The sequence below is a fragment of the Theobroma cacao genome, chromosome 10 (assembly GCF_000208745.1).
Source record: "Theobroma cacao cultivar B97-61/B2 chromosome 10, Criollo_cocoa_genome_V2, whole genome shotgun sequence".
Lineage (NCBI taxonomy): Eukaryota > Viridiplantae > Streptophyta > Magnoliopsida > Malvales > Malvaceae > Theobroma > Theobroma cacao.
The window spans coordinates 234,801-259,259 of NC_030859.1; the positions used below are offsets into that span (position 1 = coordinate 234,801).

General features: G+C 35.4%; 4 protein-coding genes across 7 annotated transcripts in view; 1 reads left to right on the top strand and 3 right to left on the bottom strand.

The window, feature by feature from the left end:
- The window catches only part of LOC18585736 (putative disease resistance protein At3g14460), a 22,679-nt gene extending 15,245 nt beyond the window's left edge, over window positions 1-7,434 (bottom strand). Inside the window, exon 1 of the mRNA XM_018129060.1 lies at window positions 5,978-7,434. Within this exon, the coding sequence (XP_017984549.1) occupies window positions 5,978-7,282 (1,305 nt within the window). The 5' untranslated portion in view covers window positions 7,283-7,434. The remainder of the gene's footprint in view (window positions 1-5,977) is intronic.
- LOC18585739 (putative disease resistance protein At3g14460) lies at window positions 1,768-5,403 on the bottom strand. Of its 3 annotated transcripts, none has more exons than XR_001929781.1 (3): window positions 3,390-5,403; window positions 2,229-2,348; window positions 1,768-2,091 (listed from the first exon to the last, which is right to left on the bottom strand). XR_001929781.1 is itself a non-coding variant. In XM_018129063.1 (2 exons), exon 1 carries the CDS (start codon window positions 5,282-5,284, stop codon window positions 3,422-3,424), a length of 1,863 nt encoding a protein of 620 aa, XP_017984552.1. In that variant the 5' UTR covers window positions 5,285-5,403; the 3' UTR covers window positions 1,768-2,091; window positions 3,390-3,421. The 3 variants fall into 3 exon arrangements, 1 of the variants encoding a protein (XP_017984552.1); XR_001929782.1 differs by having other exon boundaries at window positions 2,229-2,351; XM_018129063.1 differs by lacking the exon at window positions 2,229-2,348.
- LOC108663577 lies at window positions 12,454-13,899 on the top strand. The gene has a single exon (XM_018128736.1). It carries the CDS (start codon window positions 12,454-12,456, stop codon window positions 13,897-13,899), a length of 1,446 nt encoding a protein of 481 aa, XP_017984225.1.
- Window positions 18,344-24,249, bottom strand: LOC18585740 (putative disease resistance RPP13-like protein 1). Of its 2 annotated transcripts, none has more exons than XM_018129058.1 (3): window positions 20,125-24,249; window positions 18,768-18,887; window positions 18,344-18,630 (listed from the first exon to the last, which is right to left on the bottom strand). In XM_018129058.1, the coding sequence occupies exon 1, from the start codon at window positions 23,967-23,969 to the stop codon at window positions 20,157-20,159; it is 3,813 nt and encodes a 1,270-aa protein (XP_017984547.1). In that variant the 5' UTR covers window positions 23,970-24,249; the 3' UTR covers window positions 18,344-18,630; window positions 18,768-18,887; window positions 20,125-20,156. The 2 variants fall into 2 exon arrangements, with proteins under 2 accessions (XP_017984547.1, XP_017984548.1); XM_018129059.1 differs by having other exon boundaries at window positions 18,768-18,890.

Consider the following 24,459-nt stretch of genomic DNA (forward strand, 5'->3'; position numbering starts at 1 on the left):
ATTACATTATACTTTTTATAAAATAAAAAATTTTATTAAAATAATTATTTAAAATTATTTATATAAGGTTAAAATAGTTTTTAATTATTAATTTTTAAGAGGTTAATAAATGTATCACGTATACACGTTTAAACATGATAACACGATTAAACACGAAAACACGATTAAGTAAACGTGTTTAAACGTGTTTGTCATGTCTGACACATTAAGACATGAAAATTTCGTGTCTTAACATGTCAGATACGATTAGACACGAAACACGTTAAGGCTAAATCCAAAACCTGTTTAACTCGTATCTTCTCGTGTGGTGTTAACGTGTCGTGTACAAAATTACCAAATCTAGTGATCTGCTATATACCAAAATGCTCCATCTTTTCATCTAGATTTAAACTTAAGTATAAGCAATTTCTTTCTTTCTTTTTTTATATCTAATATAGAATATAATTATTCTATTTTTATAATTAACTATATTTAATTTTACAAAAACGAAAAGAATGACAAGAGAGAGGCTTTCTTTAAAATTATAACAATAAATAAAAAAGAGAGTGGTGTGAATAAAAATACATGAGACTTTAGAGTTCAATCTCTTTCGATCCCCATTGGTCAGCGAGCTTAACATGATTCTTCTCCTTTTAAACCATTTCAATTGTAAGTCCATATTCACTTATCATGAACTCTTACTCACCGAATCCCCACTCTCTTATGATGACGTGGTCAAATCTAAAAGCAGCTTTAAGTCTTCTTTTTATATATGTTATAGATTACTTATGCGAAATTCCCTGGAATTTGCTTTTGGTTTTCTCATCTAGCAATTGTGTGGAATTTGCTCTTTCTTGACCCTTGGATGTGGAAGATTAATAATAAAAAAAGACTACTTGAGTCGCTAGTCGTGTGTGGTACCGTAAGAGAGAATATACGAGCATGGAAATTACACCCAAAGCCCTGCTTTCCATAGCTATATCCCCTTCATTTCCCAAGCCAAAACAGCCCCTCCCTGTTTAAGTTTTTAAAGTGAATGAATTTAGAGAGAGAAAGCTTGTGAAAACGATGAACCAGCTGAGAGAGAAAGAGCATTTGCTTGGTATCTCCCTTATGAAAGGCATAACCCGAGTACATGAGAGAGACAAAGATTCATCAACATTAAAAAAACAAAACAGCCAATGACAGAAGCGGACACGGCGACGCGCACCACACCACAACACGTGGATAGTAGACAAAAGCCACAAAATGGTAACGCAGCAAATGTTAAAAGGAATAAAGCATGATAGCTAAACGGTGCCGCATTAATCTCCCCTAAAATGGATCACGTGGAACTGCACACCTGACTTCTTCTCCTTCACCAATTCGAACCCTATTTTGGCGCGAACCTCCATAGCTATCAGAGGGCGCAAACGCTGTTGTTAAGACACAACTCAATTTCAACACTCCCCTTTAATCAAATCACGACCAATCTTCTTCTCTTTTAATAACAACCATTTTACGTTCATGATGTTGCAACTTTTGTGCCCAAATGGTTGAAATGCTATCATGGCTGATTCAAACACCATGTCACACAATAATGCCAAAGAACAAACCAAAAATCACTGTTTTCAGAGACATACTCTTCCTTTTTTATAAGATAACTAATTTCACTGTTCTAATCAATATTAACTTCGAGTTTCTTAATTATTAATCTTTAGCCAGTATTCAGAGACATACCTTTAGCCAGTTTCTAAGGTAATGTTGGCACTACCATCAGTTTTGATCCTTAAAATCTGGATTTTAAACTTCAAAGTAGGATCCCTTAATTATAAACACATTTCACTGCATTCAAATAGATATCCACGTTATTAAACTTCAATGATTTTGTTTGTTTGTCCGTGAAACAAAGCCAGACAAAGATAAAAGTAGCCCAAGTTGTAACTTTGAGGCTTTAACATTGACGGTAGATACAAGTTTTACTCGTGAAGCAAACCCCATAAACTGGAGCTCCATATTTCCCAGTTCTCCCAAAATGCTGAATGCAAAGATTATTGCATTCATCTTGTGTGCAGCCTGGATTTGGAAATGACTGCTCACACTCTCAGCTCTGTCCCATCATCAGCTGATTGCCTGTAATCATAAAACACACGTCTGATTAATGATTAATCTGCACACCATTCAAAGGCTCATTTCTTTACAGTTCTATCCTACTTTTGTTTTTTAATGCTAAAGGGCTGCATAGATTTAGTGAATAATGGAAACCTTACCAAAAGAAAGTAACAGAAGCAGTAAAACGGCGGAGAAGGAGAAGGAGAAGCTCCTCATGGCTTCAATTTGTTTTGTCTGTGGCAGTGCGTTGGTTCAAGACTACAGGGACCGTATGGTTTCTGCTATTTAAAAGAAGTTGAGAATGTAAGATTCATTGCTTGGAATTCTAAGTTCTTGTTGCTTTTGACATAAAAGGGAAGATATATGCTGGATCAAGGTTGTTTTCTTCGATTATATCCAACAAATATAGTTGTAAAATTCATCATACATGGAAGTTGAATTATAGTGATTACTCGTATATGGTCAGACACCTGAATTTCCAACTAGAAAAATAGTAAAAACTTGTGTTGAGCCTAAGACAGTAAATTACAAAGATTCACAATGACATAACAACTAAAGCAAAAAAAAACAATGTCCAATGATCACAAAGTAAATTTGGGTCTTATGTTTCTTATAACAGATATGGTAGAATGCATCACCAAATGCAAAAATGCCTCTGATAGAAGATATGAACTCACTTGAACTGCCATCAGCAGCTCTCAAATTAAAAACAAATGTTCATAGACCTGGAAGCTCTCAAATTGCATGCCAAGATGGATTTTGAAAAAATAATAAATGAATGAGCAAAGGAATAGAACTTCCAAACAATGATTTGGAAGTTCAACTTCATGCCAGAAAAACAGAGCCAAATGCAATTGTACTAAACAAATACAACTTCAGCAGCCTCACACTTTCCTGGTCTTTTTAACCTTTTCTTGTTTTCTTTCTTCTAAATAAAAGAAAAAAAAAAAGAAATACAGAAAAACCTATTAAGATTAGGGCATTCTTTATGGAAAGATAAAAATATAAAAACATACTGATTAAGTTAAAGCTGTTACTGATAGACTAGCCAATTAAGGAATATCACACAATAAAAGTTCAAAATGATGCATGCAGTAAATTAGGAGAAAGAAGAAAAAAGAATTAAGCAATTGAGCTATTACACTAAAAAGAAATGCGAAAATAAACTCCACTGAAAGGCCTCAATAATGTTCATGAAAGAACTTTTAAAACAAAAAATATATAGTAAATAAAGATATACATTATAGACAAAACTCAAAAGTATACGAAATGAAACGAATGATTAACAAATGTTATTATGTAGAGTGCAGATGGGATACCTGAGCCAAATGAATTCTCTGAGACATTGAGTTTAGGCGATGATGACTTGACCATCAATTGTTATCGATGGGATGTGGGAAATCTTGGCCCAATCTTTACCCTTCTCCTTTTGGCAACGTTTTGTCAGCAATGGACAGTCGGAAATGGATATAGAAGAAAGGGAGACAGGGAGCCCCTCTGGTGGCATGGATTGGAGCTTTGGGCAAAAATTGATGTCCAATTCCTGAATAGAGGTAAGGTGTTGAAGCCCTTTGTAGTCCAAAGTCTTGAGATTTGGAAGCCACGAAATGTGAAGATTGGTAATAGTGGATGGCAGCAGCTGCTCATCCGGAAAGAACTCCATATCTCCTCCACTCATTTTGAAATATGTAAGACAGCGGAGTTTGTGCAATCCCCATCCCATTCGACCAGCAATAAGTTTATTACAACAACTAATATCAAGAAATTGTAAGTTGAATGGCAAGCCCCCTTCTGGAAATGACTCAATCTCTGAACAATTCGCTACAGACAAATAGTCGAGGGATGGGAGAAGGGAGTGCATTTGCTCGGGGAGTGACTTTAAATTTTTGCAATTGAAGAGATAAAGCATTGTCAAATTAGGGGCAGATAATCCTCCTTTGGGAAAAGATACAAAATTAGGACAGTCGAATATATTTATAGAATGGAGAGATGGGAGATGCTGGTGAGGTCCCTCTAATGCAGAAAACGACTTGATGTTTGTACAAAGCGAGAAGTTCAAGCTATTTAGGTTAGGAAAAGAGCCTAATGAGAATGATTCTAGTGAATCAAGGGCATTCAACACGTTCAAATTTTGTAGAGATGTGCACAAGAGGATTCTAGAAAAATCAAACTCACCGCAGTTATTAATCATCAATCTCTTCAAGGAAACAGGTAGACGACCTTCAGGAAGGGACTTAAGAGAAGCACAACTTCCAATAGACAATCCTTCAAGACGAGTGCAGTGCTGCAGCATCAGCTCCAGTGAGGAATCTTGGACACTGCAATTTTCAACTGCTAAATTTTGCAGCTCTGTTGGTAGTGCCTGCAGCTGCATTTTATCACAATTCACTAATTTCAGTTCATGCATGTCAGGCGCCCTCGAGAGAGCACTACCAAGCGTCTCACAATTTTCAATCCTAAATTTCCTTAGAAGAGGAAGTGTTTTAGGCAGATCTCCCTTCAGCTTGGGACAATCTATTATGTACAGTTCTTGCAGACTACAGAAAGTTCCATTTTCATCTCCCAAACACAACCATTTTTTCCACTCCGGCATGTTCTCGAACCTCAGTATTTCAAGTGAGTCAAAGGACTTCATACTAGAACCATTCCCATAGAACTCAGAACCTACTGCAGTTACTCGAGGAAATCCTCTGAGAGACAGGTTCTTCAAAGACCGTAGATGTCCAAGTGCTGGCAAGGACAAGCAATGCTCACAATTGCCCAATTCCAAGGATACAATTTTTGAAAAGGAATGATCTCCCACCCATTCTGGAAATTGTGTACCCCCATAATAGAAAATTTTGAGGTGTTCCAGATCTGGAGAAGGCTGTAGTTGCTCAAGTACATTTCTTTGATGATCCAAGTCTTCATGAGGCACACACTTAGGTACTTCTACCTCTCTTTCCATGAACAAAGGCACAACAAACATATCCTTAGAATAATCTTCAATTTCATCTCCCCAACTCAACACTAACCCCTGCAGTTTCTTCTTACCCTTCAAATCGGCCTTCAAAGCATCTCCAGAACAACCAACATTTTGCAAATTCAAAATGGAAAGGGTTCCGTGAAGATGTTGGAGCTCCCCTAACTCACTGATGCTGGACCCACTGTGTTTGCCTACAACAAATGTAGTTAACTTGTGCAAATCTTTTAGTTTGCCCATATGTGCTGGCATCTGTTTCAACTTTGTGCCTCTAAGATCAAGATGTTGCAAATTGATTAACCTTCCCAATTTGGTAGGCAACTCAACAAGGTCGCAGCAATAGGATAGTAATAGAATTTGCAAATGAAACAAATGACTCACTGATTCAGGCAATTTTTTTATGTAAGTATAAGAGAGATCAAGATAACGTAGTAGTTTCAAATTGCCAATCGAATTCTGCAACATGTGGATATTCCAATAAGAAGATAAAGAGAGCACTCTTAAGCACCCCAACTTGGGCAGCAAATCATGCGTTATAATGTCACTAACATACCTGTTCAGCCAATTCCACGGACCTCTGTCTACAGGCAGAAAAGTTCGTAAATGCTTGGCTTCATTCAAGGCCTCAAATTTTTTAGATGTATCATATCTTTTCACCAGATAAGAGAAATGACGAGTCTTTTCATTAATTTCACAAGAGCCATCATCCTCTAACCTTGCAAAAAATTTCCCCGATACACTTTCAGCCAAGTCATGCATTAGGTCATGCATAACAAACCTTGTTCCTGAAAAACCAATTGATCGCTGAAAAAATGACCTTGACGCAAGCTCATCAAAGTAGTAAGCACCTACCTCTTCCAACATCTTACCATTTCCTTTGGTGCCGTCTAATAAGCCTTCTCCCATCCACAATAGAACTAATTTTTCCCTTTGGAATTCATAATCCTTGGGGAAAAGTGAACAGAATGCAAAGCATGGTTTTAGATACGAAGAAAGATAGTGATAACTCAACCTTAGGGCTGGAAGAATGTCACTTTCATCATCTGAAAACTCCCAAATATCATTCTTCAATATCTTTTCCCATTCCCTGGCATCAACTTTCATGCGTAACAGACCCCCAAGGGTTTTTATGGCTAAAGGTAGGCCTTTGCACTTTTTCACAATTTCTCTACCCATGGCTTCTAATTCAGGATGAATAGTGGTATTTCCACTACCGCTGCACACATGCTTGATGAATAAGGACCAGCAATCTTTCTCCGATAACAGCTTTAGATTATAACTTGACGTTGTAGTTCTCATGACAGATGCAACACCTTCGTCACGAGTTGTCACGATGATCTTACTACCCTCTGCCGCAGACTTAAGAGGGCGTTTCAGTGCTTCCCAATCATCATATTTCTTGTTCCAAACATCATCTAGAACAAGAAGAAATTTCCTTCCCTGAAGTCTCTCCTTTAAATGAATCTGGAGCTGATTAAGGTCCTTTATATCACAAGTAGCGGAAGTGAGCCCTTCAATGATGATTCTTGTTAACCTGTACATATCAAATTCTTCTGTGACACATACCCATACTTTGAGCTCAAACCACTCTCTCACTGTGCTGTCATTGTAGACAAGCTGAGCAAGAGTGGTCTTTCCAAGCCCACCCATGCCCACAATAGTAATCACTCCTAACTCATGGCAACTTGCATCATCTGAAAGCAGCATCTTAATTAGAGCTTCTCTATCATCAGTCCTACCATACACTTCAGATTCATCTACCAAAGAGGTGGTTGGTAATTTTGGTGATGGTTTTTTTCCGACATCATTTCTCAGGCCAAGGGTATCAGTTTGCTTTGCAATGTCATCTAGCCTGTTAAGGATCGCTTCCAACTTTCGCTCCATCCTCTTAGTAAATGGATTAGGAAAAGAGAAACAGTTCCTTACCAGAGGTGTACAGCTAGTTTGAGGTTCTTCTTTCAGCTTGCGTGACAAAGTGAACGATTCAATCTCCTCCAATAGGTCCTCTGCATCATAGACAGCATCTTTAAGCTCATCGAGCCACTCTTGCACAGCCCGATTTTTCATCTGCTTTTCCTCTGCATCAATCAGCACTGCCTGAACAGGCAACAGGGTTCTCTTCAGTTTGTGCAGCAGTTCATCATTGAGTTGTCTATTGCTGAAGAAGTTCAAAACCTCACGAGATGCCATTCTTTCCAACAACACCTGAAGGAAAGTAGACAGAAATGCTCCTCCTACCAATTCAGCCATAGTTTCTTCTTTGGTATGGAAGTGATTGTGATGAGAAGGTGAAAGCAAATGCAATCGATGGGGAAGAAAGGGGAAAACTTATGATCAGGTTCTGTTGCTCAAAGTCCCTGGTGTGTTGTGGAAGGATACACAAACTTCAACTGATTTTTCAAATTGAAAGCTAAAAAATTATTTCCAACAAGATTAGACATGGCATATTATTTGCAAGGAGTGGGCCACAGAACTTTATTTGCTTTCGGTGCATGGGATTAAAAATAAACACATGCAAAAAATTCATGAGATATACAAACATACCCAAAAAATTCGATGAAGTTTAGATTAAAAATAATATTTCAATTTAATTAAATCTCATAGCCTTGCTTTTGTAATGTTGGGAATATCATTAGCTTTGATCCTTAAAATCTTAATTTCAAACTTCGAAGTAGGTTCCTTTAATTATAAACACATTTCACTGCATCCAAATAGAAATTAACCCACTTTATTAAACTTCAATGCTTTTTTCATTATTAAAAAGGACCAGTAATAAAAATGACCTCAAGATAAATAAGTAAATGTTGAGAGGATCTGTCTTCATTATTAAAAGAAAAGAAAAGTTAAACATGGAATAGTTTTTGGTGTTAGGTTTGCTCTTCAAATAATGGTGGTTGAGAGCCCAGAAATGACAAGAAAATGAGAACATGGAGCTCTCATCTTTTCCATCAGATAAGACATTTAATATTCAGTCCAAGGAGTGGACCACAGAACTTTATCTGTGCAAATACATCTGTCTGTCTTCGATGAGGAGCTGTATTGGAAGGTTCTGAGTGGATGGTCTATGAATGGACACAGAAGGGCGACCAACTATAATGGCGCTTGGTGAGGAAATTGATTTCAGGTTCAGTGCAATTTGCTTTTGGTTTTCTTGTCAATTTCACTAGAGTGGTGCCCCGTTATGCGTGGGTGTATTTTTAATAAAAAATAATTTAGAATTACATAACATCATAAATAAAAATAATAATAGCAAAAAGAGGGTAATTTTAATTTCGAAAAATTATAAATAATAATAATAATAATAATAAATTAAAAATAATTATTTTAAAATATCAATATTTTAAAAATATTTTCTTATATCTTATCAAGCAAATTTTTTTATTTAAATAATTTTTAATTGTTAATTTTTAAAAACNTTTAATATATGTTATATTAATATAATCATATTTTGTTAATTACGATGATTCTAATAGAGAAATTAAATTAAAATTAAGAAAATTTAATATATTGAAAGTCATTATTCATAAACTACATAATTTATATAAGTAGCCAAATAAAAAAAGCTACATAATTTATATAATAAAATTATTAGAATAAAATGAATATTTTTTGGAAAGTCAAAATAAAATGAATATTAATTACGCATATTAAAATTTTCTTAATTTTAATGATGAAATTTTGTAAATTATCTTCAATTTTAATTACTACGTTTTTATCTTATACCTTTATAATTATTTAGAATTAATCCACTAAAAATAATTTTGCGATCCCCCAATAATTTTAGTAAGTCATTATTAACTTTATTCAATTAATTATTTTATTTTTTATTACTTATCCAAAAAATAATTTCATTGTTTTATTCTTATCTCTTTTTTAAATTAATTTTATAAATTTAATTCATACATAAAAAAATTACATAAATAAAATAAATTGAATAAGCTTAAAACTAAACCAATTTGGATTTGGGTGAATCCGACTCACCTCTTCCTTTTATTTTTTCTTATCCATAAAACAACAATATAGAAGTAACGTTCTTTGCATATGTTTTATTTATATGTTGTGCAACATTACGCAAATTAAGACCTACAAATGAAATATTACTGCACCCTTGGAACCTGCAGCATTTGCAGAAGTAGTGGTCCAAATCTATTTGGATAATATCGATGATCTGGTATATACCAAAATGCTCTATCTTTTCATCTAGATTTAAACTTAAGTATAAGTAATTTCTTTCTTTCTTTTTCTATATTTAATATAGAATATAATTATTCTATTTTTATAATTAACTCTATCTAATTATCCAAAAACAGAAGTAATGACAAGAGAGAGAGCCTTTCATGAAAACTATAATAGTAAATAAAAGAGGGAATGGCATAATTAGAAATAGATGAGACCCCAAAGTTCAATCTCTTCCAATCTTTATTGGTTAGCAAGCTTAACATGATTCTTCTCTTTTTAGACCATTTCAATTGTAAGCCCATATTCACCTATCATGAACTCTTACTCACTGAATCTCCACTTTCTTATGGTGACATGGTCAAATCCAGAAACAGCTTAAGATCTTCTTTTTATATAGGTTATAGATTCCATCTGCGAAACCCTAAAATTTGCTTTTGGTTTTCTCATCTAGCAATTGTGTGGAATTTGCTCTTTATTGACCTTTGGATATGGAAGATTAATAATAAAAAAAAAAGACAACTTGAGTCACTAGTCGTGTATGGTATCGTAAGAGAAGATATACGAGCATGGAAATTACATCCAAAGCCTTGCTTCCCATAGGTATATCCCCTTAATTTACCAAACTAAAACAGCTGCTCCCTGTTTAAGTTTTTAAGGTGAATGAATTTAGAGAGAGAAAGCTTGTGAAAACGATGAACCAGTTGAGAGAGGAAGAGCATTTGCTCGGTATCTTCACTTGTATTTCATTTCCTTCCCTTATGAAAGGCATAACCCGAGTACATGAGAGAGACAAAGATTCATCAACATTAAAGAAACAAAACAACCAATGACGGAGGCGGACACGGCGACGCGCACCACACCACAACACGTGGATAGTATACAAAAGCCACAAAACGGCAACGCAGCAAATGTTAAAAGGAATAAAGCATGAAAGCTAAACGGTGCCGCATTAATCTTCCCTAAAATGGATCACATGGAACTCCACACGTGACTTCTTCTCCTTCACCAATTCGAACCCAATTTTGGCGCGAACCTGCATAGCTATCAGAGGGCACAAACATCGTCGTTAAGACACAACTCAATTTCAACACCCCCCTTTAATCAAATCACGACCAATCTGCTTCCCTTTGAAATGCTATCATGGCTGATTCAAACACCATGTCACACAATAAGGCTCAAGAACAATCCAATAATTACTGTTTTCAGAGACATACTCTTCCTTTTTTATAAGATAATTAATTCCACTATTTTCATCAATATTAACTTCGAGTTTCTTAATTATTAATCATTAACCAGTTTTCGGAGACATACCTTTAGCCAGTTTCTAATGTAATGTTGGCACTATCATCAGTTTTGATACTTAATATCTTGATTTTAAACTTCAAAGTAAGATACTTTAATTATAAACACAGTTCACTGCCTCCAAATAGAAATCCACTTTATTATACATCAATAACTTTGTTTGTTTGTCCTAGAAACAAAGCCAGACAAATATTGCCACGTCCCCAGACTTGAGGCACAACAGACACCGCACACCTGCAAGATAAACCCTACAAGCATGCAAGGCTCAAAACATATATCTTAACCAACTAACTAAACGGGTCAAATATATTTATGAAATAGAATAATTCTCAAATTTATGGTACTGAGATAAAATCCTGAACAAACAATTTAAGGTAACAAAAGGTTCATAACATTTAAACAATTCTGAAGCGAACTAACACCATATACTAGCCTATGAAATGTCACTCCTTGAAGTTTTTCACGTGTTTGACCAAATCACAACCTGAAAAAAAAAAAGTGAAGGAAGGAGTGAGTCAAATAGCTCAGCAAGTGACTAACATCCCTTCAGCTGGATTAAGCTTGCACAGAACATTTAGGCTAAGAACTTTTATTCTCATATAAATATCAAAAACAAAATTTTGGATAATCTAATTCAAATAACAAAACTATCTAAATTTCAAAATTTTAAATTAATGGATAAATACGATTTCACAATTATTGCAGATTGTAATTGACGTAGGAGCGTCAAGTATTGTATTTTATTAAATTTAGTTTTTGCTAATTTAGTTGATTTAGGATTTATTTTCTTTATTTTATTTAAATTAGGATTCTTTTTTTATTTTTATTTTAATACTTTTAAGAATTAGTATTTGATTAGGATAGTCATGTTCTATTTAAGAATAGAACACCTATTTTATTTAAATTTCTTATTAATTATTCTAATTGTATTAGACAACTAGGAGTAGAGTTTTATTAGGATTTGGGCCTATAATACTATAAATAGGACCCTTAGGCTTAGTTACGAGACATTCAGAATTGAGAGTTAATAAATAATATTTTCTTAAGTATGAGTGCTTATTTCTCTAGGCTCTTTTAAAGAGTAAGAGGTTTTAATATCTTTGGCCTAACCAACCAAAGTGGGATTTAGGCTATTTTTCACCTTAGTGGGGTTTTCAACCTTGCCAAGATTGGTGATTCACCTTAGTGGGGTTTTCAACCTCACCACGATTGGTGTTTTTCATAACGCCTAGGTGTCTTTACAACGCCCCGGCGTCAGTTTGGTATCAGAGCGGGAGGATTATTATTCGCTGTATAAGTTCAGATTCGTTGTCAAGTTTCGATACTCCCTGTACGGGTAATTTTATTTCTTTATAGTTTTATCATCATTTTTTTTTTCTACATCACCATAGTAAAATAAAATGCCGCCAAGACGTCAAAATCGTCAAAGAGATGATCACGAGATTGAGATTGCAGAACTACATCAGCAAATTCAAGAATTACAAGAGCAACTCGTAAGACGTGATGCTCAAATAAACAATAGCAACTCTAGTGATGAAGAGAATGATACCAACCCGTTTCATCAAAATTTGTCCTATGATGAAGAAGTACCTATTTGTCGCCTGAGAACTGCTGCTGCCAGAGATTTGAGAATCAAAGTCGATATTCTTGAGTTTGAAGGAAGACTTCATCCTGATGACTTCCTTGACTGGCTCTACACAGTAGAAAGAGTTTTTAAGCTTCAAGATATTCCCGATGAAAAACGTGTGAAGCTTGTGGCAATTAAATTGAAGAAACACGGTTCTATTTGGTGGAAAAATCTCAAAAGACAACGAGAAAGAGAAGACCGCTACAAGATCAGAACATGGGATAAGATGCGTCGAGAACTAAAGCGTAAGTTCCTTCCTGAGCATTATTGACAAGAAATTTTTATCAAATTTCATAACTTGAGGCAAAAAACAATGACGGTGGAAGAATATACAATGGAGTTCGAGCAACTTCACATGAAGTGCGATGTCCATGAGCCTAAAGAACAAACTGTAGCTCGTTATCTTGGGGGTCTTAATGTTGAAATTACAGATGTTGTTCAACTACAACCATATTGGAACCTAAATGATGTCATCAGATTAGCATTAAAGGTTGAGAAACAACAATTACGAAAAAGCTCAATGAGTTCATCTAGACAGAAAGATTCCACTTCAAACCGTGGGAGACAGAGTTCGGCAACCATTCCACCTCCAAAGGTAAACTCTTCCAAAACTCTAAATCATAAAGAGACTACTTCTACTCGTGCTCCTAATGTCAACAAAAAGTGTTTCAAATGCCAAGGATTTGGGCATATTACTTCTGATTGTCCAAATCGAAGAATTATCTCTTTAGTTGAAGAAGAAGTCATGGAAGAACCTAGCCTTGAAGAAGTAGATGATGAGCTAGAAATATTCAATAACGAAGAGATAGAAGAAGTCTCTGCTGACCATGGAAAAGCTCTGGTTGTACGTCGTAACCTTAACACTGCTATGATGACAGAAGATGAAAGTTGGCTCCGTCATAATATATTCCATACAAGGTGCACATCCCAAGGGAAGGTTTGTAATGTCATTATTGATAGTGGAAGCTGTGAAAATGTTATTGCCAACTACATGGTAGAAAAGTTGAAACTTCCAACCGAAGTACATCCTCATCCTTACAAGCTACAATGGCTGAGAAAAGGAAACGAAGTTAAGGTAACAAAGTGCTGTTGTGTTCAATTCTTTATTGGAAGTAAGTATGAAGATGAAGTCTGGTGTGATGTTATCCCAATGGACGCATGCCACTTGTTGTTAGGACGGCCATGGCAATATGATCGTCGAGCTCACTATGATGGATACAAGAATACTTATTCCTTCATCAAGGATGGAGTAAAAATTATGCTGACTCCATTAAAGCCAGAAGACCGACCAAAGAGACAAGATGAAGATAAAGCACTCATCACTGTGCCTAGCTTAAGCAAAGCTTATTGTGAGTTAAACCATTTATGTCTCTTATTAGTCTCTAAGGAGAATAAAGTGTCTTCATCCTTATCCAATGATGGTCAAACAAAATTGATCAACCAAAGTTCGGGAAACTTATCGAGAAGCTTTGTGGACAATCATGCCGTTAACAAGACTACAGTTAAGTATGATTTTCCTATCCCTCGATTAGATGACATGTTCATTGGCTCTAAAGTGTTTTTGAAGATGGATTTGAAGAAAAGAGATCAACAAATTCGAATACGACTTGGAGATGAATGGAAAACAACTTTCAAAACAATGGATGAATTTGATCAAATGGTTGGTATGGACTATGACAATATATGGATCCAGACATCAACATGGAGTATGTCCAGACCTACTCGTCAGAGCCGAGTTTTTCTGACCCGAGGAGAATGACGCAGGAGCGTCAAGGATTGTATTTTATTAAATTTAGTTTTTGCTAATTTAGTTGATTTAGGATTTATTTTCTTTATTTTATTTAAAATAGGATTCTTTTCTTATTTTTATTTTAATACTTTTAAGAATTAGTATTTGATTAGGATAGTCATGTTCTATTTAAGAATAGAACACCTATTTTATTTAAATTTTTTATTAATTATTCTAATTGTATTAGACAACTAGGACTAGAGTTTTATTAGGATTTGAGCCTATAATACTATAAATAGGACCCTTAGGCTTAGTTACGAGACATTCAGAATTGAGAGTTAATAAATAATATTTTCTTAAGTAGGAGTGCTTATTTCTCTAGGCTCTTTTAAAGAGTAAGAGGTTTTAATACCTTTGACCTAGCCAACCAAAGTGGGATTTTGGCTATTTTTCACCTTAGTGGGGTTTTCAACCTTGCCAAGATTGGTGATTCACCTTAGTGGGGTTTTCAACCTCACCACGATTGGTGTTTTTCATAACGCCTAGGTGTCTTTACAACGCCCCGGCGTCAGTAATGGTCTCCCGTAACATACTATGACCATATTTAACCCCTATGGCATACGTCATAATCATAACAGAAACCACAATTAACCCTAGTGGCATGAGTCATAAAACCATAATTAACCCTAGTAGCATGGATCATAAGTATATCAGAAGCAATCATTGGCTACTTTGAACAGATATCACAAGTACCACTATTCTGTAACCGGTGGTGTGGTTGGGAAATCGATATCTAATCACATAATACATGTCGACATGGCCAACGTTTAACCCCCATTGGCAAGATCATAACATAGCCAAAGGAAGCTTTGACTCATATCCTTATCAACCCAAAACAGTCCTCATCTCTTCCAGCAAGATGTTCCTTCTTCATTCTTGAAGCTTCCAATGCCATTCTCTCATTTTCCCATGGAAGCTTAATTTTCTTTCATTTTCTTTCCTTGTTTTCTTTCCATTTCCTTTCTCTTCTTGCTTCTTTCCTCTCCCAACTCCTTGTGCACCAAAGTTACAACTTCTAACCCCAATTTTCAGCATACCTAAACCCTAGGAGGAGAAAAAAGAAAAAGAGAGAAAGGAAGAAAAAAGCTTGGTTTTGGTGATTTAAGTAAGGAACGGTAAGAATTTTGTTTTTGGCTTGAGTAGTTTTTGAAAATGAGTTAGTGACTTAAAGAAATGTCTTGTGGCAACAAAGATTGGCTTGATTGGAGAAAAATTGGTAACATGTAAGCCAATAAACCCATGGGTACATGAAGGACTCAAAGTGGAAAAGGAAAACGGTAAGCATAACACTATGTTTTAAAGCCTACGGTTAGTTAAATATTGTGAGGAATTATGGTTGTTGAAAGGATTTATTTGCCTAAGTTGGTTGAAAATTTTCAAGATTGTATGGCATGTTGTTTGAAAGAAATGAAAAAGGAATATTGTGGATGGAGGATTGAGAAACAAAGTATTGAAAGTTAGATAGATAACAATGCATGTAAACTAGGAAATAATTGAGTGAAAGTGAGAATGATTGTTGCTACCATATATGTGGATTATGTGTGGAAATATAAGATAGATTTGGGTGGAAATTATTTAGAAAGGTTGAAGTAGACACGTGACATCATAATTAAGTTGCTGGTGATATAATCTAAGGAATTTCGTAAGCAATGATATAAGTAATTTTGGTAAAAATATATTAAGATGTGAGTTAATTGAAGATGGTTTCATGATAGGATGAAAAACATAAATTTGAGTAAGGATTAATTGATTGAAGTGCTGCATGTATACATATGTAATTAAATATATTGAGTTTGTATTATTGTTAGGATGTGCAAAGATAATGTTAGAGTACTGTGGTGGCGTGCTGGAGTAAATATCGAGCGATCGGCCAGTGAAAATAGTTAGAGACACCTCCGATCAAATAGCGATATAATATCCTGCTATAGTAAAGTGAGTGAATTGCATTTCAAAATCATTTTGGGAATGTGACTGCTTTGTATAAAGCATTTGAATGATTTTATACAACTTTATCTTAAAACAAGTGCCTTGAGAACAAGCTTTTGCTAAATGGTTTTATATTGTGATATGTGGTTGTTATTGATTCATGCACTATTTCATTATGATGATATATATATATATATATATGTTGTGCATGATAGTTGATATTGTGTATAATGACTATAATCGTGTGTGTGCACGATGTGGGGGGATGCACAGTCGGTGATGATGGTGGTGTGGGAGATGGATGATGATAGTGCTCGTGTGCACGATATGGGGGGATGTACACGATGATACTGATTGTGCACGATGTGAGGGGATGTAAAAATATTTTCTTAAATCCTATCAAGCAAATTTTTTTATTTAAATATTTTTTATTTTTTATTTTTTAAAAACATTTAATTTTTTATACTTTAATATATGTTAATATTAATATAATCATATTTTGTTAATTACGATGATTCTAATAGAGAAATTAAATTAAAATTAAGAAAATTTAATATATTGAAAGTCATTATTCATAAGCTACATAATTTATATAAGTAGCCAAATAAAAAAAGCTACATAATTTATATAATAAAATTATTAAAATAAAAAGAATATTTTTTGGAAAGTCAAAATAAAATGAATATTAATTATGGAAATTAAAATTTTCTTAATTTTAATAATGAAATTTTGTAAATTATCTTCAATTTTAATTACTACGTTTTTATCTTATGCCTTTATAATTATTTAGAATTAATCCATTAAAAATAATTTTGCGATCCCTCAACAATTTTAGTAAGTCATTATTAACTTTATTCAATTAATTATTTTATTTTTTATTACTTATCCAAAAAATAATTTCATTATTTTATTCTTCTCTCTTTTTTAAATTAATTTTATAAATTTAATTCATGCATACAAAAATTACATAAATAAAATAAATTGAATAAGCTTCAACCTAAACCAATTTGGATTTGAGTGAATCCGACTCAGCTCTTCCTTTTATTTTTTCTTATTCATAAAACGACAATACTATTTTAATTTAAAGAAAAACATCAATGAAGTAATTCTTTGTGCATATGTTTTATTTATCTATTGTGCAACGTTACGAAAATTAAAACCCTATAACGAAATATTACTGCACCTTTGGACCTTGCAACATTTGCAGATACAGTGGTTCAGATCTATTTGAATAATATTGATGATTTGGTATATACCAAAATGCTCTATCTTTTCATATAGATTTAAACTTAAGCATAAGCAATTTCTTTTTTTCTTTTTTTATATCTAATATAAAATATAATTATTCTATTTTTATAATTAACTCTATCTAATTGTACAAAAACGGAAAAAATGACGAGACAAAGAGGCTTTCTCTAAAATTATAATAATAAAAAAATAAAATAATATAATTATTCTATTCCATATGTGAAATTCCCTGGGATTTGCTTTTGGTTTTCTCATCTAACAATTGTGTGGAATTTGCTCTTTCTTGACCCTTGGATGTGGAAGATTAATAATAAAAAAAGACTACTTGAGTCGCTAGTCGTGTATGGTACCGTAAGAGAGGATATACGAGCATGGAAATTACACCCAAAGCCCTGCTTCCCATAGTATGTCCCCTTAATTTGCCAAGCCAAAACAGCCCCTCCCTGTTCAAGTTTTTAAGGTGAATGAATTTAGAGAGAGAAAGCTGGTGAAAACGATGAACCAGTTGAGAAAGAAACTTCATTTGTATTTCATTTCCTTCCCTTATGAAAGGCATGACCCGAGTACATGAGAGAGACAAAGATTCATCAACATTAAAGAAACAAAACAGCCAATGACAACGGCGAACATGGCGACGCGCACCACACCACAACACGTGGATAGTAGACAAAAGCCACAAAACGGTAACGCAGCAAATGTTAAAAGGAATAAAGCATGATAGCTAAACGGTGCCGCATTAATCCCCCCTAAAATGAATCACGTGGAACTGCACACGTGACTTCTTCTCCTTCACCAATTCGAACCCCCATAGCTATCAGAGGGCACAAACACTGTTGTTAAGACACAACTCAATTTCAACACTCCCCTTTAATCAAATCACGACCAATCTTCTTCTCTTTTAATAACAACCATATTACGTTCATGATGTTGCAACTTTTGCGCCCAAATGGTTGAAATGCTATCATGGCTGATTCAAACACCATGTCACACAATAATGCCCAAGAACACACCAATAATCGCTGCTTTCAGAGACATAATCTTCCTTTTTTATAAGATAATTAATTCCACTGTTCTAATCAATATTAACTTCGAGTTTCTTAATTATTAATCTTTAGCCAGTTTTCGAAGACATACCTGCAGCCAGTTTGTAATGTAATGTTGGCAATATCATCAGTTTTGATCCTTAAAATCTTGGATTTAAACTTCAAAGTAGGATCCTTTAATTATAAACACAGTTCACTGCATTCAAATAGAAATCCACTTTATTAAACTTCAATAACTTTGTTTGTTTGTCCCAGAAACAAGGCCAGACAAAGATAAAAGTAGCCCAAGTTGTAACTTTGAGGCCTTAACATTGACGGTAGATACAAGTTCTACTCATGAAGCAAACCCCATAAACTGGAGCTCCAAATTTCCCAGTTCTCCAAAAACGCTGAATGCAAAGATTATTGCATTCATCTTGTGTGCAGCCTGGATTCGGAAATGATTGCTCACACTCTCAGCTCTGTCCCATCATGTGCTGATTGCCTGTAATCGTAAAACACACGTCTGATTAATGATTAACCTGCACACCATTGAAAGGCTTATTTCTTTACAGTTCTATCCTACTTTTGTTTTTTAATGCTAAAGGGCTGCATAGATTTAGTGAATAATGGAAACCTTACCAAAAGAAAGTAACAGAAGCAGTAAAACGGCAGAGAAGGAGAAGGAGAAGCTCTTCATGGCTTCAATTTGTTTTGTCTGTGGCAATGCGTTGGTTCAAGACTGCAGGGACCATATGGTATCTGCTATTTAGAAGAAGTTGAGTATGTAAGATCCATTGCTTGGAATTCTAAATTCTTGTTACTTTTGACATAAAAGGAAAGATATATGTTGGATCAAGGTTGTTTTCTTCCATTATAACCAACAAAAATAGTTGTAAAATTCATCATACATGGAAGTTCAATTATTGTGTTTACTCATACATGGTCAGACACCTAATTTCCAATTAGAAAAATTATAACAACTTGTGTCGAGCATAAGACAGTAGATTACAAAGATTCACAATGACATGACAACTAAAGCAGACAAAACAATGTCCAATGATCAGGAAGCAAATATGGGTCTTATGTTTCTTATAACAGATATGGTAGAGTGCATCACCAAATGCAAAAATGCCTCTGATAGAAGACATGAACTCACTAGAACTGCCATCAGTAGCACAATTTTTTTCATATTAAAAATAAATGTTCATAGACCTGAAGCTTTCAAATTGCATAACAAGATGGATTTTGAAAAAATAATAAATGAATGAGCAAAGGAATAGAACTTCCAAACAATGATTTGGAAGTTCAACTTCATGCCAGAAAAACAGAGCCAATTGCAATTTTACTAAACAAATAGAACTTCAGCAACCTCGCACTTTCCTGGTCTTTTTAACCTTTTCTTGTTTTCTTTATTCTAAAAAAAAGAAATACAGAAAAACCTATTAAGATTAGGGCATTCTTTGTGGAAGATAAAAACATATAAACATATTGATTAAGTTAAAGCTGTTACTGATAGACTAGCCAATTAAGGAATATCACACAATAAAAGTTCAAAATGATGCAAACACATACACACACTTTCTCTATCATTTTTCTATTGCTCTCAAATGATAGAGATGAGTTGCTTTTTATGCATGCCAGCCAACTTATCAGGATACTATACATCTCGATTGAATAATAAACTCATCCCTTTCTGAATAAACTTAATTTCATTAGGGAGACTTTTCAACTCTGGCATAATACATCCACAGTTTATTTAAAGTGCTTCAATAAATCAGGAAAAAGAGGAATAAAAGAATTAAGCAACTGAGCTATTACACTGAAAAGAAATTGGGAAAATAAACTCAATTGAAAGGCCTCAATAATGTTCATGAAAGAAATTTTAAAATAAAATAAATATGGTAAACAAAGAGATACATTATAGACAAAACTCAAAAGTTTAGAAAATGAAAGGAATGAGTAACAAATGTTACTATGTAGAGTGCAGATGGGATACCTGAGCCAAATGAACTTTCTGAGACATTGAGTTTAGGCGATAATGACTTCACCATCAATTTTTATCGATGGGATGTGGGAAATCTTGGCCCAATCTTTACCTTTCTCCTTTTGGCAACGTTCTGTCAGCAATGGACACAAGCGAATGCTTAGAGAAGAAAGGCAGACAGGGAGCCCCTCTGGTGGCATGGATTGGAGCTTTGCGCAGTTAGCGACTTCCAATCGCCGAATAGAGGTAAGGTGTTGAAGACCTTTGTAGTCCAAAGTTTTGAGATTTGGAAGACCATAAATGTGAAGATTGGTAATAGTAGGTGGCAGCAGCTGCTCATCTGGAAAGAACTCCATATCTCCTCCATTCATTTTGAAATATGTGAGACAGCGGAGTTTGTGCAATCCCCATCCCATTCGACCAGCAATAAGTTTATTACAATTATCAATTTCAAGATATTCTAAGTTGAATGGCAAGCCCCCTTCTGGAAATGACTCAATCTCTGAACAATTCGCTACAATCAAATAGTGGAGGGATGGGAGAAGGGAGTGCATTTGCTCGGGGAGTGACTTTAAATTTTTGCAATTGAAGAGATAAAGCATTGTCAAATTAGGGGCAGATAATCCTCCTTTGGGAAACGATACAAAATTAGGACAGTCGAACATATTTATAGAATGGAGAGATGCGAGATGCTGGTGAGGTTCCTCTAATGCAGAAAACGACTTGATGTTTGTACAATGCACGAAGTTCAAGGTATTTAGGTTAGGAAAAGAGCCTAATGGGAATGATTCTAGTGAATCAAGGGCATTCCACACGTTCAATTCTTCTAGAGATGTGTACAAGAGGATTCTAGAAAAATCAAACTCACCGCAGTTTTCAATCTCCAACTTCTTTAAGGAAACAGGTAGACGACCTTCAGGAAGGGACTTAAGAGCAGCACAACTTCCAATAGACAATCCTTCAAGACGAGAGCAGTGCTGCCGCATCAGCTCCAGTGTGGAATCTTGGACACTGCAATTTTTAATTGTTAAATTTTGCAGCTCTGTTGGTAGTTCCTGCAGCTGCATTTTATCACAATTCACTAATTCCAGTTCACGCATGTCAGGAGCCCTCGAGAGAGAACTACCAAGCATCTCACAATTTTCAATCCTAAATTTCCTTAGAAGAGGAAGTGTTTTAGGCAGATCTCCCTTCAGCTTGGGACAATCTATTATGTATAGTTCTTGGAGACTAGAGAAAGTTCCATTTTCATCTCCCAAACACAACCATTCTTGCCACTCCGGCATCTTCTCAAACCTCAGTATTTCAAGTGATTCAAAGGACTTCATACTAGAACCATTCCCATAGAACTCAGAACCTACAGCACTTACTCGAGCAAATCCTCTGATAGACAGGTTCTTCAAAGACCGTAGATGTCCAAGTGCTGGCAAGGACAAGCAATGCTCACAATTGCTTAACTCCAAGCATGCGATTCTTGAAAAGGAATGATCTCCCACCCATTCTGGAAATTGTGTACCTCCATAACCGAAAACTTTGAGGTGTTCCAGATCTGGAGAAGGCTGTAGCTGCTCAAGTACATTTCTTTCATGTTCTAAATCTCTCTGAGGCACAAAGTTGGGTACATCTGCCTTTTCATCGCTCCAACTCAACACTAATTCTTGCAGTTTCTTTTTACCCTTCAAATCGGCCTTCAAAGCATCTCCAGAAAAACCAACATTTTGTAAATTCAAAATGGAAAGAGTTCCACGAAGATGTTGGAGCTCCCCTAACTCGCTGATGCTGGACCCACTGTGTTTGCCTACAACAAAAGTAGTCAACTTGTGCAAATTTTTTAGTTTACCCATATGTGCTGGCATCTCTTTCAACTTTGTGCCTCTAAGATCAAGATGCTGCAAATTGATTAACCTTCCCAACTTGTTAGGCAACTCAACAAGTTGTTGGCATTTCAATAGTATTAGAATTTGCAAATGAAACAGATCACTCACTGATTCAGGCAATTCTTTGATAGGAGTATAAGAGAGATCAAGATACCGTAGTAGCTTCAAATTGTCAATGGAATTCGGCAACATGTGGATATTCCCATAACGGGATAAAGATAGCACTTTTAAACACCCTAAAGTAGGCAGCAAATCATGTGTTATAGTGTCACTAACAAACCCGAACGACTGACCCCATGAATATCTATTTACAGGCAAAAAAGTGCGCAAATGCTTGGCTCTTTGCAAGGCCTCCAATCTTTTAGAAGTTTCAGATGCTTTCACCAGATAAGAGAAATGACGAGTCTTTTCATTAATTTCACAAGAGCCATCATCCTCTAACCTTGCAAAGAATTTCCCTGACACAAATTCAGCCAAGTCATTTATTAGATCATGCATAACAAACCTTGTTCCTGAATAACCACTTGACCGTTGAAAAAATGACCTTGATGCAAGCTCGTCAAAGCAGTCGTCACCTACTTCTTCCAACATCTTACCATTTCCTTTGGCGTAGTCTAATAAGCCTTCTCCCATCCACAATAGAACTAATTCTTCCTTCTTAAATTCATAATCCTTGGGGAAAAGCGAACAGAATGCAAAGCATGGTTTTAGATACGAAGGAAGATAGTGATAACTCAACCTTAGCGCTGGAAGAATATCACTTTCATCATCTGAAAATTCCCAAATATCACTCTTCGATATATATTCCCATTCCTTGGCATCAACTTTCATGCGTAACAGACCCCCAAGGGTTTTTATGGCTAAAGGTAAGCCTTTGCACTTTTTCACAATCTCTCTACCCATGGCTTCTAAGTCAGGACGAATGGTAGCATTTCCGCTGCCGCCGCAAACATGCTTGGTGAATAAGGACCAGCAATCTTTCTCCAATAACTGCTTTAGATTATAATTTGATGTTGTTGTTCTCATAATAGATGCAACACCATCGTCACGAGTTGTCACGATGATCTTACTACCTTCTGCTGCAGACTTAAGAGGGCGTTTTAGTGCTTCCCAATCAACATATTTCTTGTTCCAAACGTCATCTAAAACAAGAAGAAATTTCTTTCCCTTAAGTCTCTCACTTAATTGAATTTGAAGCAGATTCAGGTCCTTTATATCACAAGGAGTGGAAGTGAGCCCTTCTATGATGCTTCTCGTTATCCTGCACACATCAAATTCTTCTGTGACACAGACCCATACTTTGAGCTCAAACCACTCTCTCACTCTGCTATCATTGTAGACAAGCTGAGCAAGAGTAGTCTTTCCAAGCCCACCCATGCCTACGATAGTAATCACTCCTAACTCATGGCAACTTGCATCATCTGAAAGCAGCATTTTAGTTATAGCTTCTCTGTCATCATTCCTACCATACACATCAGATTCATCAACCAAAGAGGTTGTTGGTAATTTTGGTGATGGTTTTTCCCTGACATCATTTCTTAGGCCAAGGATAGCAGTTTGTTTGGCAAGGTGTTCTAGTCTGTTAAGGATCTCTTCCACCTTTGGGCCCTTCCTCTTAGTAAATGGATTAGGAAAAGAGAAACAGTTTCGTACCAGAGATGCACAGCTGGTTTGAGGTTCTTCTTTCAGCTTGCGCGAGAAAGAGAGCGATTCAATTTCGTCCAGTAGGTCCTCTGCACCATAGACAGCATCTTTAAGCTCATCGAGCCACTTTTGCACAGCCCGATTTTTCATCTGCTTTTCCTCTGCATCAATCAGCACTGCCTTAATCGACAGCAGGGCTCTCTTCAGTTTGTCCAGCAGTTCATCGTTGAGTTCTCTGCTGTTGAAGAAGTTGAAAACCTCACGAGATGCCATTTTGTCAAACAACACCTCAAGGAAAGTAGACAGAAATGCTCCTCCTACCAATTCTGCAGCCATAGTTTCTCCTTTTGGTATGGAAGTGATTGTGATCAGAAGAAGGTGAAAGCACAAATGCAATCTATGGGGAAGAAAGAGTGAAACTTCTGATCGGGGTTCTGTTGCTCAAAGTCTTTGGTGTGTTGTGGAAGGATAGACACCTTTCATTGATTTTCCAATTGAAAGTTACAATGTTATTCCAACAAGATTAGACATTCGATATTTGTTTCCGAGGAGTGGGCCACAGAACTTTATTTGCTTTCGGTGCAAATTCATTTGTTTATTGCTTTCGGTGCAAATTCATTTGTTTATCTTCAATGTGGGCTGCACTGAAGGTTTTGAGTGATCATAGGTATATCCCCTTAATTTGCCAAGCCAAAACAGCCCCTCCCCTTTGATCAAATCACGTACAATCTTCTTCTCTTTTAATAACAACAATTTTACATCCATGAAGTTCCAACTTTTGTCCCCAATGGTTGATATGCTATCATGGCTGATTCACATAATGCCC